This window comes from Brassica napus, chromosome A2 (assembly GCF_020379485.1).
Source record: "Brassica napus cultivar Da-Ae chromosome A2, Da-Ae, whole genome shotgun sequence".
Lineage (NCBI taxonomy): Eukaryota > Viridiplantae > Streptophyta > Magnoliopsida > Brassicales > Brassicaceae > Brassica > Brassica napus.
This window is the reverse complement of record NC_063435.1, coordinates 22,605,286-22,622,519: the sequence shown is the minus strand read 5'-3', so window position 1 is coordinate 22,622,519 and position 17,234 is coordinate 22,605,286. Positions and strand designations below refer to the sequence as shown.

General features: G+C 32.5%; 3 protein-coding genes across 7 annotated transcripts; 2 read left to right on the top strand and 1 right to left on the bottom strand.

The window, feature by feature from the left end:
- Positions 1-57: 57 nt before the first annotated feature.
- Positions 58-8,967, top strand: LOC125587804 (aquaporin TIP2-3-like). The gene is made up of 2 exons (XM_048758997.1): positions 58-498; positions 8,390-8,967. The coding sequence occupies exons 1-2, from the start codon at positions 259-261 to the stop codon at positions 8,762-8,764; spliced, it is 615 nt and encodes a 204-aa protein (XP_048614954.1). The 5' UTR covers positions 58-258; the 3' UTR covers positions 8,765-8,967.
- Positions 505-3,706, top strand: LOC125587794 (ATP-dependent DNA helicase PIF1-like). The gene is made up of 2 exons (XM_048758978.1): positions 505-2,965; positions 3,057-3,706. The coding sequence occupies exons 1-2, from the start codon at positions 2,038-2,040 to the stop codon at positions 3,629-3,631; spliced, it is 1,503 nt and encodes a 500-aa protein (XP_048614935.1). The 5' UTR covers positions 505-2,037; the 3' UTR covers positions 3,632-3,706.
- A 3,188-nt stretch (positions 8,968-12,155) lies between the features above and the next one.
- On the bottom strand, positions 12,156-14,579 carry LOC106386605. 5 transcript variants are annotated; one of them, XM_048758988.1, is made up of 9 exons: positions 14,313-14,579; positions 13,863-14,115; positions 13,709-13,799; positions 13,481-13,605; positions 13,287-13,404; positions 12,987-13,151; positions 12,774-12,888; positions 12,508-12,641; positions 12,156-12,434 (listed from the first exon to the last, which is right to left on the bottom strand). In XM_048758988.1, the coding sequence occupies exons 1-6, from the start codon at positions 14,460-14,462 to the stop codon at positions 12,995-12,997; spliced, it is 894 nt and encodes a 297-aa protein (XP_048614945.1). In that variant the 5' UTR covers positions 14,463-14,579; the 3' UTR covers positions 12,156-12,434; positions 12,508-12,641; positions 12,774-12,888; positions 12,987-12,994. The 5 variants fall into 5 exon arrangements, with proteins under 5 accessions (XP_048614945.1, XP_048614939.1, XP_048614946.1 ...); XM_048758982.1 differs by having other exon boundaries at positions 12,156-12,430; XM_048758989.1 differs by having other exon boundaries at positions 12,156-12,430; positions 13,230-13,404; positions 14,313-14,576.
- Between the last annotated feature and the right edge of the window lie 2,655 nt (positions 14,580-17,234).

Below are 17,234 nucleotides of genomic sequence, written 5' to 3'. Positions count from 1 at the left end.
CCACGTAATATGGGACCCATAGTCACTTGCTCTTCCCTATATAAACTAGAGTCCACACAAAGCCCAAGGACCAGAAAAAAGAGCTAAATTAACCACAGTCTTCGAGTAAAAAAAACATGGTGAAGATCGAAGTTGGAAGTGTGAGTGACTCGTTCAGTGTTGCATCTCTAAAGGCTTACTTGTCTGAGTTTATCGCAACTCTTATCTTTGTATTCGCTGGCGTTGGCTAAGCTATTGCCTTTGGCAAACTGACTTCCGATGCCGCGCGCCTTGGACCCAGCTGGTCTTGTGGCTATTGCGGTGGCTCACGCGTTTGCCTTATTTGTTGGGGTTTCCATTGCGGCTAACATCTCTGGTGGCCACCTTAACCCTGCCGTGACTCTCGGTCTTGCCGTTGGCGGAAACATAACACTGATCACGGGTTTCTTATACTGGATCGCTCAGTGTCTTGGCTCCATCGTTGCTTGCCTTCTCCTTGTCTATGTTACCAACGGCGAGGTACGTTACGTACTACCAGCGTAGAACTGGTTAATTTTGTTTCCCGGTTCGCTTCGGTTTTGATCAATTTTTAGGTTACTACTTGCTAGGACGTTTTTGAGACAGAAGTCACAGAACATATTTCGTTGTCGGTTTGGTTAGAAATTTCTGGTCTAGTTTAATTAGGTACAATTAAGGATTTATTGCTTGTTTTTGGTTTCCTTCGGTTTGAATAGTAAAATCATGTTTTCAGGTCAGTTTTTTTCATGCAGAAAATGGACAAATTTTTATTTAGTATAAAAAAATAAATCTATTATATTAAAAGAGAAGTCATGACTTCATTCATGTGTGATATTTTAAAATAGATTGTCTACTAGAAAATTAGCTAAATAATTGTATAACAGTTTTACTTTAGAAAATTGAGCCTTTAATTGTATGTATACATCACGTGGCTCATTATATGTAAACAATTGCATAACAATTGTTTTGCAAGGTGGTTATACTTACCGTATTTCATACAAACAGTTAGGACCAATTTTCATATCTATACTATTAAAGCAGAATCCCTCCTAGGACTCTGCCCCTGCTTTTTCAGTATATTTACAACTAAATGCCACTGCCTTTTTTTTTCTTTTTTTTTTAACGAAAATCGTCCATATTTATTGACCAATCAGAAGCAACTATTTTAAAATCCAATTACAGCAACATTAAAACCAAAACAGACTCGACCGAATCACAACAACTTTAAGCCCAATCTAATAAAGCCCATTTCGGATGTAACATAAACCAATCTAATAAAACTCAGAACAAACCCTATATCCAAATACCATAAAATTTGAATTTTTTTTCATGAATTTTAAAAATATAGTATTTACATTGTACTACCACCATAATGAAACCATCAATTTAAATATCAATTTTGAACAATAGTTAATACAGTATATATACAATTTATCAATTAGTGGATCTATAAAGAATAAAAAATGTATTTTTAGTTGAATTAAACTTTTAAACAGCGACTAATTCCAATATCCCTTGCAAACCAAATCTTTCCCCCGATTATATAGCTTAACTCATTTAATTATTGAAATCGATTCAATAGATTAGAAAGAATATTCTGATTTTTAACTACTTGGTCATTAATCGATACAATTTATTTCTACTAAAGAAAATATTTGCTAGAAGATTATGCAAGTTATACCTGATATCACGGTGCAAAGGATTCAATTAATAAACTTAACGTGAGCACACCCACCGAATATTATGAAGCTTTCAAAATGGTAACAATATCAACAATAAATTATATCAATTTATAGTTAGCAAATCTGGTGGGATACGATTTGGAGTTGGCCCTAAGGTTTCGTAATAACCTAAGCATCTCTCCCTTTAACCTCTACATATTATAAATATCCAAGACTATCTTCCTATTGAATCCACTATCGTCAAAAAGTCTACTGTCAAAGACACCTATGGCTTCTAACATGCAAATCCAAAAGCGAAAGCTTCTAAGGAGAACGTGACATGCATTAACGATTTGAAGCCCTGGAAGAATATTTGGTCATGGACGAGCTCAGTTACGACCGGCAGGAATTAGAAGCTGATCTTCAGCGTGACACTCCAAAACTTACGGATGAGCAAAAGAAGATTTTTGATGAAATTACTGATGCTGTTATTACGAAAAAAGGAGGCGTCTTTTTTGTCTATGGATTTGGTGGTACAGGCAAAACTTTCTTATGGAGATTGCTTTCTGCAGCAGTACGTGTCAGGGGCGAAGTATGTCTGAATGTTGCCTCAAGTGGTATAGCTTCCCTATTGCTACAGGGAGGAAGGACTGCACATTCTCGATTTGGAATTCCTATAAATCCAGATGAATTCTCCACTTGCTCACTTACAAAAGGAACTGATAAAGCAGAGCTGGTAAAAGCAGCGTCCCTTATAATTTGGGATGAAGCTCCAATGATGAGTAAACACTGTTTTGAATCATTGGATAGGAGTATGTTAGACATTGTTGGAGACAATGATAAGAGACCTTTTGGTGGCAAAGTTGTCGTATTTGGTGGAGACTTTAGACAAGTATTGCCTGTCATTCATGGAGCTGGAAGGGCTGAGATCGTTATGGCTGCTCTTAATTCATCTTATCTTTGGAAGCATGTAAAAGTTTTGCAATTAACCAAGAATATGCGGCTACTGTCAAATAATCTATCTACTGAAGAGGCAAAAGAATTGCAAGAGTTTTCACAATGGATATTAGACATTGGAGATGGAAAGATTGGTGATGGAAATGATGGGGAAGCTCTTATCGACATTCCAGAAGAGTTCTTAATTCTTGATGCTGATGATCCAGTGGAAGCTATAAGCGCAGCAGTATATGGAGATGCTACTTCTTTACACCAGAAGGACCCAAAGTTTTTTCAAGAGAGAGCTATACTGTGTCCTACTAACGAGGATGTGAACATTATTAATCAACATATGCTGGATAAGCTTGATGGTTACTTACGATTCCTTGAACTTTACATGAATTATTTTGTTAGATGTTTGGTTTTTGGTCACTAGAGTAACACTTTACTGTTTTAATGCAGGAGAGGAAAGAATATACTTAAGCTCTGATTCTATCGACGCTTCTGATAAGTTTTCTGTTAATGACCAAGCTCTCACTCCAGATTTCTTAAACAGAATTAAAGCATCAGGATTGCCAAATCATATTCTGCGACTGAAAGTTGGTTGTCCAGTGATGTTGCTAAGAAACATAGATCCTACTGGGGGATTGATGAATGGAACGCGTCTTCAGATTACAGAAATGTATGACTTCATGATAAAGGCCAAAGTTATTACAGGGGAAAAGGTTGGCCGAACTGTGTTAATTCCTAGGCTTTCAATAACTCCTTCAGATAAAAAGATGCCATTCAAGATGAGGAGGAGACAACTGCCTATTGGTGTGGCATTTGCTATTACCATCAACAAAAGTCAAGGCCAAACTTTGTCTGAAGTTGGTATTTATCTACCAAGGCCTGTTTTCTCTCATGGACAACTATATGTGGCTGTTTCCAGAGTCACTTCTAAGAAAGGCTTGAAGATATTGATTGTTGACAGCGAAGGCAAACCTCAACGTCAAACAAAAAATGTGGTCTTTAGAGAGATTTTTGACAATCTATGATTTCAGACTATTTGTTTTGTCTTTTATAACTTTGTTGGAACGTGGATTTATATACAGTTTATGGTTCTATGTTTAGCTACCATTTTATATAAATAAGTCTCTCTTATAATATTATTCGAACTTTTGGAAAAGTTCGATACATGCAGAGATTAAAATATTTTTGCTTTGTGATGAGGAACGATGATTTTGATGAGCCTCTAGAAAGCCCCAGGAACAAACAAAGAATGTTTCAAGCTATATGTGTTGTATAAGACAACATCTACAAGAGAATTTGAACTTTAGTAAAAGTTCTTAAGGAATACGGTAATAAATATATTTTCCACTATTTCAAATAATAACAAACAAATCAATCAAACTCCGGCTTCCATCCTAACTACCGATAATCACATCCAATCCTAAATTCTAGAACATTATAAATGAGGAATATTAACTTACTGATTAAATGCACTGAAGAAAGTTATCTTAATAGTCGCTGTCATCAATTTGCTTCTTAATTTCCATTTGGATGTACCATGTAATACGCATATTTTCCTGTCAAAAGAACATAATATAACAGTAAGTTACTATATATTTAAATTCTGGTAAAGTATAAAAAGATACTTATCTTTTTGGGTGGTAGTATTGGTTCATGTTCAATCCCTTCCTATCTGCAAGCCGAATCACACTATCAATATTCCTTACTCATTCAACCACCTAGAAACTGCAACTAAAGCAAATCACTTAATATTGAGTTACTTATTGTCTAATACAAAGCAATCACATACCATTAAGAAATTTTAGATAAGGGGGTTATAAGAATTATCAGGCTTTTTTTATCTTCTTAGCATTACTAACCTTTCTTTGTAAGACGCAAGTGTAATGCTACACTTTTAATAAACTTACTAGGTTAAGACCCGCCCCTTGGGCGGGATGAATATTATATATAAATTATTTTTAAGTATTATATTTTTTACATATGATGAAATAATAAATATATATTGAATAATAAAAAAATTAGTAACTATCACGTATGTAATTAAATTGGTACAAATACTTAAATAAATTTTATTAATCGAGACAAACACTTTTTCTAATTTATATGTTATAAAATTAAGTTTACATGATATTAACATAGATATAAAGTATATTTTTAATATTGACATCTGCTAAAAAATATTTTATACTCATATTGTTTTTTGATCGTTTGTATTTCTTTATAACAAAAATTTTAAATAAGTGATAACAATAAAAAAATTATGGGATGTTTAATAGTTTTAGTAATTTATAATTTTAAAAACATTCAATGCAAATTTTAAAATCTAAATATTAAGTTGTCAATAATTGTTCAAAATATTTATCAAAAAAATTCAAAGCAAATTCGAAATTAAAATACTTATGTATTTTATATGTAATATAAAATTTATTTTTAAAAAATATTAATATACATATATATAGCATTTATTAAATGAGACTTCCTACTTATGTAATTTCATAATCATTTGTATCTTGTTATAACATAAATTTTAAACCATGGATCACAAAAATTTCAATGTGAGATTTTTAACAACTTTAGTCATTTATATTCGTTTTTAAAAATTCAAAATATAGCATATACGAAAAAATCTAAATTTTTATTATATAGTTAACATGGTTGTTTAATTTATTTTAATTTAGTTATTGTTTTTAAAATGATAGAGAATAGAGTAATTTTTATGAAATCTTTATTATTCAAAATCATTAACTGTCATATATATTTTAGCCACATTAGGTAATTCCGTGATTTTTATTTAAGGAAACAATGAAGAACATTTATGATTAGTTTATGGTTAGTTTAATAAAAATCTTATTATATATTTATATGGACCAACATATTTTTCTAAGAATTCTAAGAATGATTGTGGTGATGACATGTGGCTACAAAAATATATTGTAATGCTTCTCTTTTAATATATAGGGGATTTCTTCAGCTAATTGTATCACCACGGAGCAGCACCACCATTACATCTGAACTCAGATTATATGTCTGATTTAACTGCAAAAAACAACAAGAAAACATGGCGATGGTAACCATATATTATCCTAAATGACTTTCTAAAATTTAATCAAAAGCTTCTGTGAAATCAGAGAGTTTATCAAATATTATATGAAAAGCTTTGATAATGGTTACCTTTGTTCGATTCTTCAGATGTGTTAAAGTCCCCAACATTTGATACGGTTGATCTTCTTCTGTGACATAATTTCAGATCTAAGAAACTCTTCATCTGTGAAAACTAAACCTTTTACATAAGGATCTGTGACAAAAAAAAAAAAACTTCAACTCTTCGTAAGAGAAATCAAAACAAACTGATTACTAATAAATACCTTTCGATTTCTTATTTCTGAAGTTGTCTTTCTCAAATATATGTTGTATAACTTTGAATAGCACCATCAATTTCAATCTGATTGTTCGTCGGCCAAGAAGAGACGACCGTTTCTAGATCTCTCCTTTTTTTTTCCCTTTCCTTTTCTATTTTTTTTTAACTTGGAAATTAATAAACGGTTACTTTTGATAAGTGGCCGAATAGTCAATGGTTAGATTTAAAAGGCCCAATTCGTTTAAAATGAACTTAATTGAACTTATAACAAATTGAAATTAGAAATTGAACTTAATTAAAAAATTTCAAGGCCCAATTCGTTTAAATGGTTAGAATAATAACAAACTGAACTTAATTAAAAATTAATTTTATCTATATTATTTCGTTAATTCAATAATTATTTCATTAATTCAAGAAACTATATATTTAAAATCAGAATTTAATAAATATTCTCTAATTTTAAAAATGCATAAAATAAAAAATTTGTAATTAATTATAAAATTAATCATAGAAGACTTATTAATTTTGATGTAATAGCATTATTTTAGTTTGACCAACAACACATATAAAAAAACACATTTTAAAATAATTTATAAAGTGCATATATGTAATTTTTTTAAATGGACAATCCCGCGCTTTGAAAGCGCGGGTCAAAATCTAGTGATATGTTTAAAGTAGTTATTTTATTTAATCTTTCGTTAATGTTAAAGGCTTAAAGCACAAGCCATTGTCCAATCTTTTGTCCCCAATGCATACAACTCATTAATGTGAATATGAAATATGTATTTTATAATTACTTTGACATACATGTTTGTTAATATATTTTCTTATATCTTACATTAAAGTTTGATGTATTTTATAAATCACAGTGGGTTACAAATCATGTTTATAACCATTATAGTATTCTCATAAAAATCGTCCAAGATATGACTAAACAATTTGAAATATATAAATTTATCTTTTTTGACAAATAAATTAATTATTTTCTAACAATATTTCAAAATATACAAAATAAATACAGATTGTATAACCACCTTGCAAAATAGTGAGTGATGGGTACACAATATACAAAATAATAATTTCAGATTGTCTTTCCTAAATTAAAGCAAAATATTTGAAAATTTTAACCGTATTACTTGAGTAAAAATCTTAATAATTTGTGCCAGAGTATTCAAAATTTTGTTAACATATTCGTAAATAGATTCCCGCATATCCTAATTATACACTATTTTCAATATTTAAAGGATATAATCAAACTAACAAAAACCTAAGCTAAACAATATCAATATATGACTCAAAAAAAAAGAATATATGTCGGTAAAACGGGTTAACATTAGCAAACTATATAATAAATGTATAATTAACATGTATTTCATTAAAACTAATACTATAAAATCTTTGTCACTACTTTAATCATGATATCTTTTCATTTTAAATATAATTTATGTATTATATTTTAAAATTCTAATAAATCTGTTGAAAAGTATTTTAATAATATCTTAATTTTCAAAACGTTCATGTAAACATTTTCACTAATTTCATAAGTAGCAATGAACTATTATTATGCATTAATATATATATATATATGTATAATGAAAAATTTAAAAATTTATCCTATTTTTATTTACTTTATAATAATAATCATCATGTTAAATACTATTATTATATTGAAGTAAACATGGTAAATATAAAATATTTATGTTAAAAGTATAATACGATGACAGAACGGTTTAGCATTAGCAAATTATATAATGCATGTCTAAACATTAACATATCTTTGACTTTTGTATACAATAATATATTATCTAAAATGAATAAGCGTAAAAAATATTGGTAAAAAGAAATCTAACTTTGAAAGGCGTGTCAGAATTAAGCATAAATTAAATACAAAACAATTTTCAAATATGTTTTTTCATGTAATTTTTTTAATAACTAAATGCAAATACAATAAGATAAATATATAATAAGAAGTGACAAATACATTCTGATTATTTATAACATGTAAATTAAAAAAACTATTGTATTTGAAATAATTATATAAGTATATAATTAACGTTAAAAATGTATACCTATAATGATCTAAAAGAAATATCTATGTATATAAAATCGAAAAAAAACATCCTCGCAGTTCAGAATCTAGTAACTAATTAATTTCGCAGCTGATTTGTATAGTTCAAAGCGTGACTATCAAATTATTTAGCTAGGCTCATACGAAGTTTGTTAGCTCAGTAAGAAAAACACGATACCAAACAAGTTGAAACTAATTCGTTATGTAATATATTGGTTAAATTTGGTTTGTTAAGCTATAGACTATAGTCATTACTGATAACTCGTGCGTAGAGTATTAATTTCTTATGAAAATATTATTACACTGGTAGCTGGTTTACAAATGTCAATGAGTTTTTGTTTTCACGGTTTGCTACAGAGCGTACCAACCCACGGAGTCGGAGCCGGTTTGGGAGCACTCGAAGGTATCGTGATGGAGATCGTTGTGACATTTGCTTTGGTCTATACCGTTTACGCCACCGCTGCTGATCCAAAGAAGGGATCGCTCGGAACCATCGCTCCGATCGCTATTGATTTCATCGTTGGTGCCAATATCCTCGCTGCTGGTCCATTCAGCGGTGGCTCAATGAACCCAGCAAGGTCGTTCGGACCAGCTGTTGTCAGTGGAGACTTGTCACAAATCTGGATCTATTGGGTGGGTCCACTCGTTGGTGGTGGACTTGCTGGACTAATCTACGGTGATGTGTTCATTGGTTCTTACCAAGAGGTTGAAACCCGTGAGATCCGAGTTTGATTAACCGGATTTGTGATTTCTTGATGTTTGCTTTGATTTTGTGTTTGTTGTGTATGTTTGATGTCCATGCATGCCTGCGTCTCTACAAGATTGCATGTAGAGAAAAAAGTTATCTTAAAAAAAGAAGAAGTTATCTTGTTAATAATAAGAAATATGTATATTTTCCACTTTATATGGCAAAACTGAATCAGCTAAATAATTCATCATCACTAATCTTGGAAGAAACATGAACATACCATTCATCATCCTTGATTATATACAATTGACTATTGCACTGTTGTTTTGTAGAGCCATGCAATGGACTATTGATTCTTTTTCTTACGTATAGTATACTAGAATAGGCCCGCCCTACGGGCGGGAATTGATGGACCAAGTTTTAGAATATGTAATTATATGTCAATTTTATACACTATAAAATAAATAAATTAATCGGATTTGGTCAAAAGAAAATGAAATATTGATTTCTAATACTATTATATCATAATTTTGTGAGGGTATATAAAATAATGGGTAATGATGTTTTTTTTTGGAGAAATCTTTGTTAAAGTTATTGTATTTGGTTAGTAGAATGTTAGATACTTATAATATTAACAATGGTGATTTTTTTGGCATTTGTTTGTTTTTTTTGTGTGATATATTTTTGGTTATATTTATTTATATATTATGTAATTGATCGCACTATTTCTTTTATTAATAAAAAAGAAATGGAGAAATAAGAAACAAAAACAAAAATCAACAAAGGCGACAAATGTATTATTTAAAATGGATAAATTAAGTACAACTTATTGTTCTTAAAAATGAGAAAAAATTCTACTAAAATATTGTGTCTCGACATGTATGGCATCTTATGTTCATTCGGATCCAATCAATTATGCCTTGATGATGATAGATATGGTTGCATTGCAATAAATTTATAAACCCGCCTTTTACAATCTGCTCAATGCATATAGTGAAAGGTTCATCTTCCTCCGCCGGTGAGGGTGCTCTTCTTTCGGTATGCAGGTTTGTTGAAGCTATGCGAATTGCTTGGGGATTGAAATATGTTATATATAGTTATAGATGTGTACCCTTGTAATTATGCATTATGGATTATTTTATGTATTTCAGTAATTTTGTAATTATATTTGTTATATCTTGTTAGTTTTTTTTTACAATTTTCTGATGTATTAATCTTTGGTTGTGGTTTAATCATTTTCAATATTAATTTTCCAAAGCTCAAGTTTTATGACTAAAAAATGAAAAGGTTATGTCAGACTCACTCCTTATTTTATTTTTAGTTAACCTGTAATGGAGTTATGTATTTATACAAATTTTCACTAAATCCATCATATTCGCCCTTTTTATTTTCTTTTGCAAGTCTGGGTTCGGTGCAACAAAACAAAATTCAATTACTTGCAAGTCAAGCTTGTTGTTACTGCCATCATGGTCACTTGTACTTGTTTCTCGACCATGGTTGATAAAAGGTTTGGACTTATAATGATGATAAATTGACTTTCATTACATTTAAACGAAGCTACATATGTAATTTGTAAAACATTTGTTATTTGTCTTTTTCTTCTTCTTACTGATATGACCTTCTTTTTATCTGGGACATTTGAGAACAGCCACTTTATTACAAACTTGATTAACAACAATAGATTTCATGAATGAATTCAGATAATAAGTGGAAACTAAGAAGCTTTGGAATGCTTGACGGACCGGTTTTTGTAAAATATATAATTTTGTGTAAATTTTCTTTATGTTAAGTTGGGGTCGAGTGTTTGGATTGCCGTTGGTTATTCGGTACCGGATGAGGCATCAGTTGAATGGGTCACAGCTAAAGCTTGGAATGCTTGAGTGGTCTCTCTGGCTTCTTCAGCCAATATGACAGAAGCATGATTTGTGGACGCCATGTTTTTTTTTTCTCTTTTGAGATATTGTAAGGACGTAGTTACTTCGTATGCTTGACTGTGGATGCTTTTATATTGTTTTGTGTCTGTGGTGCTGTGTTTTATTATTCAAACGGAGATATATGTTTTTACTGCGGTTAATTGAAGATTTCAATATTCTTGCTAATAATTGACAGCTTGAATTTTAGCCGTAATTATAGTATTCGAATATGGGAACAAAATTATTTTTGAGTATATGGTTTGAGGCGTAGTTGATGTTGTTGGGGTGATTGCTAATAATCCGGTTAATCTTGATACCTTCGTTTGTTGATATGGAAATAATATTGAGTAAGATAATCTTGGCCTATAGGGCCATTTATTTATAGTAAATATATTTTACCAAATTTAAGGCCAACAGTTAAGGCTTTAGTTATTTTGTATTTCAATTAGACCAACAACAGAATTTGAGTAATTGTTATCTAATATCGTGTGAATGAATGCTTCACTTGAGGTCGGACTTGTATATATTATTATATAAGTGAGTGCTTAGATGCACGTTGGTAAATTATTCTTTTTATAAGTGCTTAGATGCACGTTAGTAGTGTTTATTCTTGGGGGATTCTATTTGTTTATGAGTTTTTTAGTAAGCATATGGTAATAAATTAAGATGTTCTGGATATATTGGACCATTGAAACATAATATATGTGGGTCACAGACTCCAAAATGAAGCCATCAAGCTTTACAAACCTTTGTAAAACTGAGTATTGATTTCATCAGAGTATTAGAAGGAAAAACGATAGAAAAGAGGGAGTCTGAGTATTTTGAAAATTTGATGCGGAGTGCACTCTATTACGATATCCTTGTCGAAGCTAAAAATTCTTCAGGAACACATTGGCTGCTTTCCCTGCAATGAAAGTGATAAAGTCAGTATTAGAAATAAAAACAAAACTGAGATATCACACCATCTAAACCTACTTAATGCTAGTCTTTGCGTCTCGAAGGCCCTTGAAGATCTCTTTCTAGACAATATTGGTTACTGCATCCACACCGTCTAAATCAGAGGTATCGTCTAATATCCTAAGCCCCTCCGGTGTTGTTACTCGTGATAGCGCCACATACAACTGGCTGTGAGCGAAGACTGTCCTAGGAAGATATAAAGCACCTTGATTCAAACTCTGTCTTTAACTTTTATTGATTGTCATCGCATAGCAAAGACGCAGCGGATATTGACGGCGACATAACGTGAAAGGATGCATGGTGTCAAGAGGAGAGAGCTGTATCCGAGGGACCAATATTCCCAGTCATGATCTTTTGTTATGATATATTATATGTTAAGTAAAATGATATGAAACGTAAACATATCGAATTTAATTGTCTGAACTGTTGGTCTTTGTCTTTTTATTGTAGCGAAGGGTTTACACATCAAAAATGAATACTCAAGTAATATTAATAGAATAATATTCCATTTCAAGCAGTATTTCAGTGATCCAAATATGAATAAAAATCTTAAATACAGAACAACTGGAAAACGTGATAAGCTCGTCTGTAACCAAATATAAAATAACCAAGATTCAAAGATTAAGTGGTCAATAAAACATGGATAAAAAAAACACATGCGTAAGCATTACTGAAAGCGGAAAATACTGCACAACTTCAAGTTTCCAATCCTCTCCACCCATGCCGTACGTGCCTTCTTCTTAATTCCCGAGGATCCTTGCACCTGACTGATACCACCAGTCTCCACCTTAACACGAACCGAGATGGCACCACTGTTGTCGTCTCCATTGTCATCATCACCTCCCAATTCAGATCAAAATAACCAATTAATATATACCGTGAAGCTAACTGACCGTAATTTAGTACATGGAACTTACATTGGCAACAAACTGAGGGAGCGGCATACGGTCACCTTCACTAAGGATGCAGGAGATCGTAAAAATTTGATGGTTTTCAGTGAAGTTGTATGCACTGACCTTGACCTGGAACTTGTAGGTTTTACCCTCCATGTCTGCAACAGATGGAGGTGCCGGAGTGTCCCACGGGTTCACACCATCACCAGCATGAGGAAGCAACCGTTGAATGCAATCTCATGAGTAAAATTTCAAGACGAAGATGCATGACAGGCAGAGTAAAAACATACCAAAAGATGGCAAGCTTCATAGGCTCTCATATTATGCAGTTTTGTCATAACCCCATCAAAACAAACAAAGAGGCCTTCAACATTTTCATCTGCAATGGACATCTCCACCCGATACCTAGCAGTCAGTTAACACGTATCAAAACTCAAAGTTGACTATGTGTGTGGACACAAACGCCAATGAAAGTAAATACGGTGTGAACAAATTGAACATACATCAGTCTTCAGAACACCAACAGCATTAGTATTATTACAATCCAGACATGTGAAAGCCGAGACAGTGCGTTGGAGCTTCTTGGTACAGTTGGAGCAAGAAACGTAGCACCATCCCTTGTCCAGCTTGATACCAGTGACCTTCTCGGTGCAGATGAAATCAATCTCCTACATTCGTAAATCAGCAGCATCAAACTTTTAACTTTAATTCATTCTATACTCAAATAAAATATATGGTTGGAACACCTGAGAGGAAGCAGAATTGACAAATTCATTGAGATCAGCTATGCTCAGGGATTCCACCTTGTCGTAGCCCTTAAGCCCAGTGTCTTGGGCAACCAGCCTGTAGAAGTCTCCCCTGCGATGGTTTCCTTGTCAAAATATATGCGTGTGCCTGAAGTGGCATTCAGAAACAGATGACCTGAAAAATAAAAATGCTTTTAATGTACTGAGAATACTTAAAAGGAGACTATGTGATGTTAAGCTCAAGTAATTACCTCCCACAATTTTGGGGTTGAGACTGGTTGCAACCAGAACCCTTGGATCACCTCCCATTGATTCAAGTTGATTGTGGAGCTTGACAGGCTGTGAGTCGAACATACTCATAGTGACCGAAACATCACTGATAACACGTACATAAGAAAAGTGATAAAAAAATGTAATATTTTTTCAAATAGAAAACCAGTATTAAAATCTAAATGGATCAATATGGAAGAATTAGCTACTTATCCATTTTAATGGTTGCCATCAAATGGTTCTTGTCATGTGGAGGGTCGGTGACAGTGCTCTTCGCAGCAGTTATCTCACCGATAATGTCTGTGGAATGATAATTATTAGATAACTAAACAAAATAGACAAATTTACAGGTAAGAGCAGTACCTGGAAGCTGAGTGTTTGTGTTGGCAAGACCAAGCAGCTCGTGAACCGGAAAGATCGGAATAGCCGGTTCGGTTATCTCATCAAAACATGTTGAATCGCTGAAACGAACCATCATAGAGGAGTCCGACAGTCGGTAATTCTGATTACATCGGGTCACATCAAAACCGGCTAGGGAATATAGTGAACCCACCTTCAGATTAGGCATGTGAATTGCAAGCCGGTTCACATTCACCGTCGCCGGCATCATGGTCGACTAAACAAAAAATGATAAGAAAATCCTGTAATAAAGATTCAACACGACGGACGGTTCTGAAGAAAATATTAAAAACAATCACTAATCAGTTCTGAAGATCTAAACATGAATTGTTGGTAGAAGGATTAAAGACGGTTGAGACATTTAAATTAAAAAACCAAAGTACTTATGAACTCAGGCAAAGGTTCAGAACAAACCTGGGAATCAAGCAGAAACATATCGACTCCCATGAGTTCGCTACCCCATCGGAGGTTCATGGACTCCAAGAAGCGGAGCAACCGGACTTGAATGGTGGAGGAGCATCGTCCGGTCTTCAGATCGAAAAGGATGATCGCTGCTTTAGCCATATTCAGGATATAAGTTTCATCGAGTGACGGAGACAAAATCTATACGAAAACCCTAATACAAATTGAAATAATGTAAGGCCCAGATCCAATTAAAAAACCAACGTAAGACAAAGTTTAATGAAACACAGTGTTTGGTTTTTTAATGAAACGCAGTGTAATTTGGCTTTGGACACGTGTCGACTCCTGACGAATCCATTTAGTGACGTGGCTCGCTGTAGAAAGAGAGAGTCTCTTCTTTATGTTATTAGATATAGTTAGTACATTCATGTTCTTGTGTTTTAAAAAAAACATTCATGTTCCTAAAAGGGTAAAATAACATCTCAGAATTTTGCTTAAGAATTAAAAGCTAAAGACATGATTAAAACCTTTTGATTCATATGATTAAGACACATCTGAACATCTCTTGGTTGATTTCAAAACAAATGTGTATATGGGGGATTGAGTAAATTGAAAAAAAAACAAAAAATAAATTGGCAATCATGTAAGTATAATAAATATAAACAAAAATTGTAAGTTGAATTGCTTGTTAAACAAGTGAGAGTTCAAAAAGGTGGAGAATAGGAATAAATTTAAAGAAATAAAAAATAGACCAAACATAGAAAAACGACATCATTTATAATATCAAAAGCTGTTTTGAGAGGCTTCTCTTCCCGCTTACTTTCAGATTCTCGGGAGCTCAATCTGCTAGGAAACAAGGCTCTCTACTGGGACAACGATGATTGTAAGAAATCACTTTGTTCGATCAATTCTTAGTCTCCCTCTCACTCTCTCTGATTAACTATGTACTTTGTTTTTTTTTTGGTAAAACTATGTACTTTGTTTTGTTAGAGAAGACGAAAATAAAAGTTTAATCAACCATTAATTATAGAGAAAATTTAGGTCGCGAACTCAGGGGTTTGATTGATTTTGAATCGTATGCAAAATTAATCTAGTTTCATAATCAAGAAGATCGAGATTGTTTCAAGTTTTGGGGGAAATCTAGTTTCCTAATCGGAATATGGAGCAGGGAGTTTTGCTTGAAAGTTTCTAATATGGAAGATTGATAGTTCATTACAATGCGAGATTCTAGGTTTTCAGTTTTGCTTGAGATCTAGTTCCCTATAACTGATTACAGTGGAGAGAAAACCTGAGGTTCTCCGTTTCGATTTTTGCTTGAAATCCTAATCTGGAAGATCAACTATTCAGTACAGTGGAGACAGAGAATAAGTTTTTTTTTTCTTGGAAAATCTAGTTTCTTAGTCTGGAAGATCGATAATCCATTACAATGAGACTTTTTTTTGCCTAAAGATGTTTGTGGAGGATGAGTGTTGAAAAAAAAATCCACTTTAGTATTAACACAAACAGTCTCTTCTTCGTGTACATAGACTATTTTCAATGGGGTTCCACTTGTATAAGAAATCATAAGTGTTCTTAATAAATTTCACATGATGGAAAAATTTACTCTTAGAAACATTTTATGAGTTTCCAATTGTATACTTGGAGACACATTAGACTTGCCACACACATTTCATGCGTCTAAAGACATTAACACCCTTTAACTAGACCAAACTTCACTTCTCATTCCTCTTCTCTCGTAACTCATTATCAAACCTCACAAATTCATCTTTTTTTCCTAACTCAATTATACTTTCTCAAATACTTAAACCCTAATACTGAGAGTTTCAAAAAAAAAATCAAGAGAGGATCGATGGGTGTGATAATGAGACCAGAGGTTGTAATGAAATCAATCGTGGATGAGCTCATGAGTCGCTGTGGATGAGCTCCGGATTCATCGTGGGCGAGCTCGGGATCCGCTGTGGGTGAGCTCGGAATTCAGCGACCGTTTTACCGCGCCAATCTCTATTCCTAGAAAAACTCCAGATTTGCTAATCGTCTCACACGATGTTTGCTTTGATCATGTGTTGTAGTAGAATCAATTGTTACGGTTTCGATTCAAAAAGTCAGATTTAGAACTTTTAGTTAAAAGTTAATAAATTTGTTGTTATTAGAAAATGAAAAGAATGAATATTCGATGGGGAGACTACACAAAGAAACTTTGGTGTTATTGGTTTATATATTTTGATTGATTTAGAAATCTATATAGTATTTATAAATCCAAGTAAAATATGCAAATCCGGAGGTTTTCTCTTGGATTTGAGTCTTTGTATTTTTAACTAAAATATCCAAACAAATCCATTCAAATCCATTATAAAATCAAATATATTAGTAAATCCGTACGATTGAATAACACTTGATTTGATATAGAATTTTTGAATCATTAAACCAATAACACCTGATTTTAATACAGATTTGAAAATCACAGAACCAATAATTTAGTTCGGATTTTCAAATCCATTAAAATACAACAACCAATAACCCCTACTTTAGTTATAAGTAAACCAGTACACCAACCTCATACGGAAATAAATTATGCATTTAATGCAAATTCTAACAAACTCTTCTAACTAAATTACTTTTACCGTTGCTTTACTAAAATAAGAAAGGGACATTTTCGTCTCTAACATATCGATCCGTACAGGAAAGTGTCCTAAATGCATAATGTGTCTTTAATTGTAAAGAGAAAACACAATGTGTCCTTTTTGGTAACGCTCTCTTAATACAAACAGTCTCTTCTTCATGTACATAGAACATTTTCAATGGGTTCCACTTGTATAAGAAATCATAAGTGTTCTCAATAAATTTCACATGATGGGAGAAAATTTTGAAGATACCCAATATGCCATGGACCACATATCATGTTTGTTTACACGGTATAAACTTTGACAATCATAT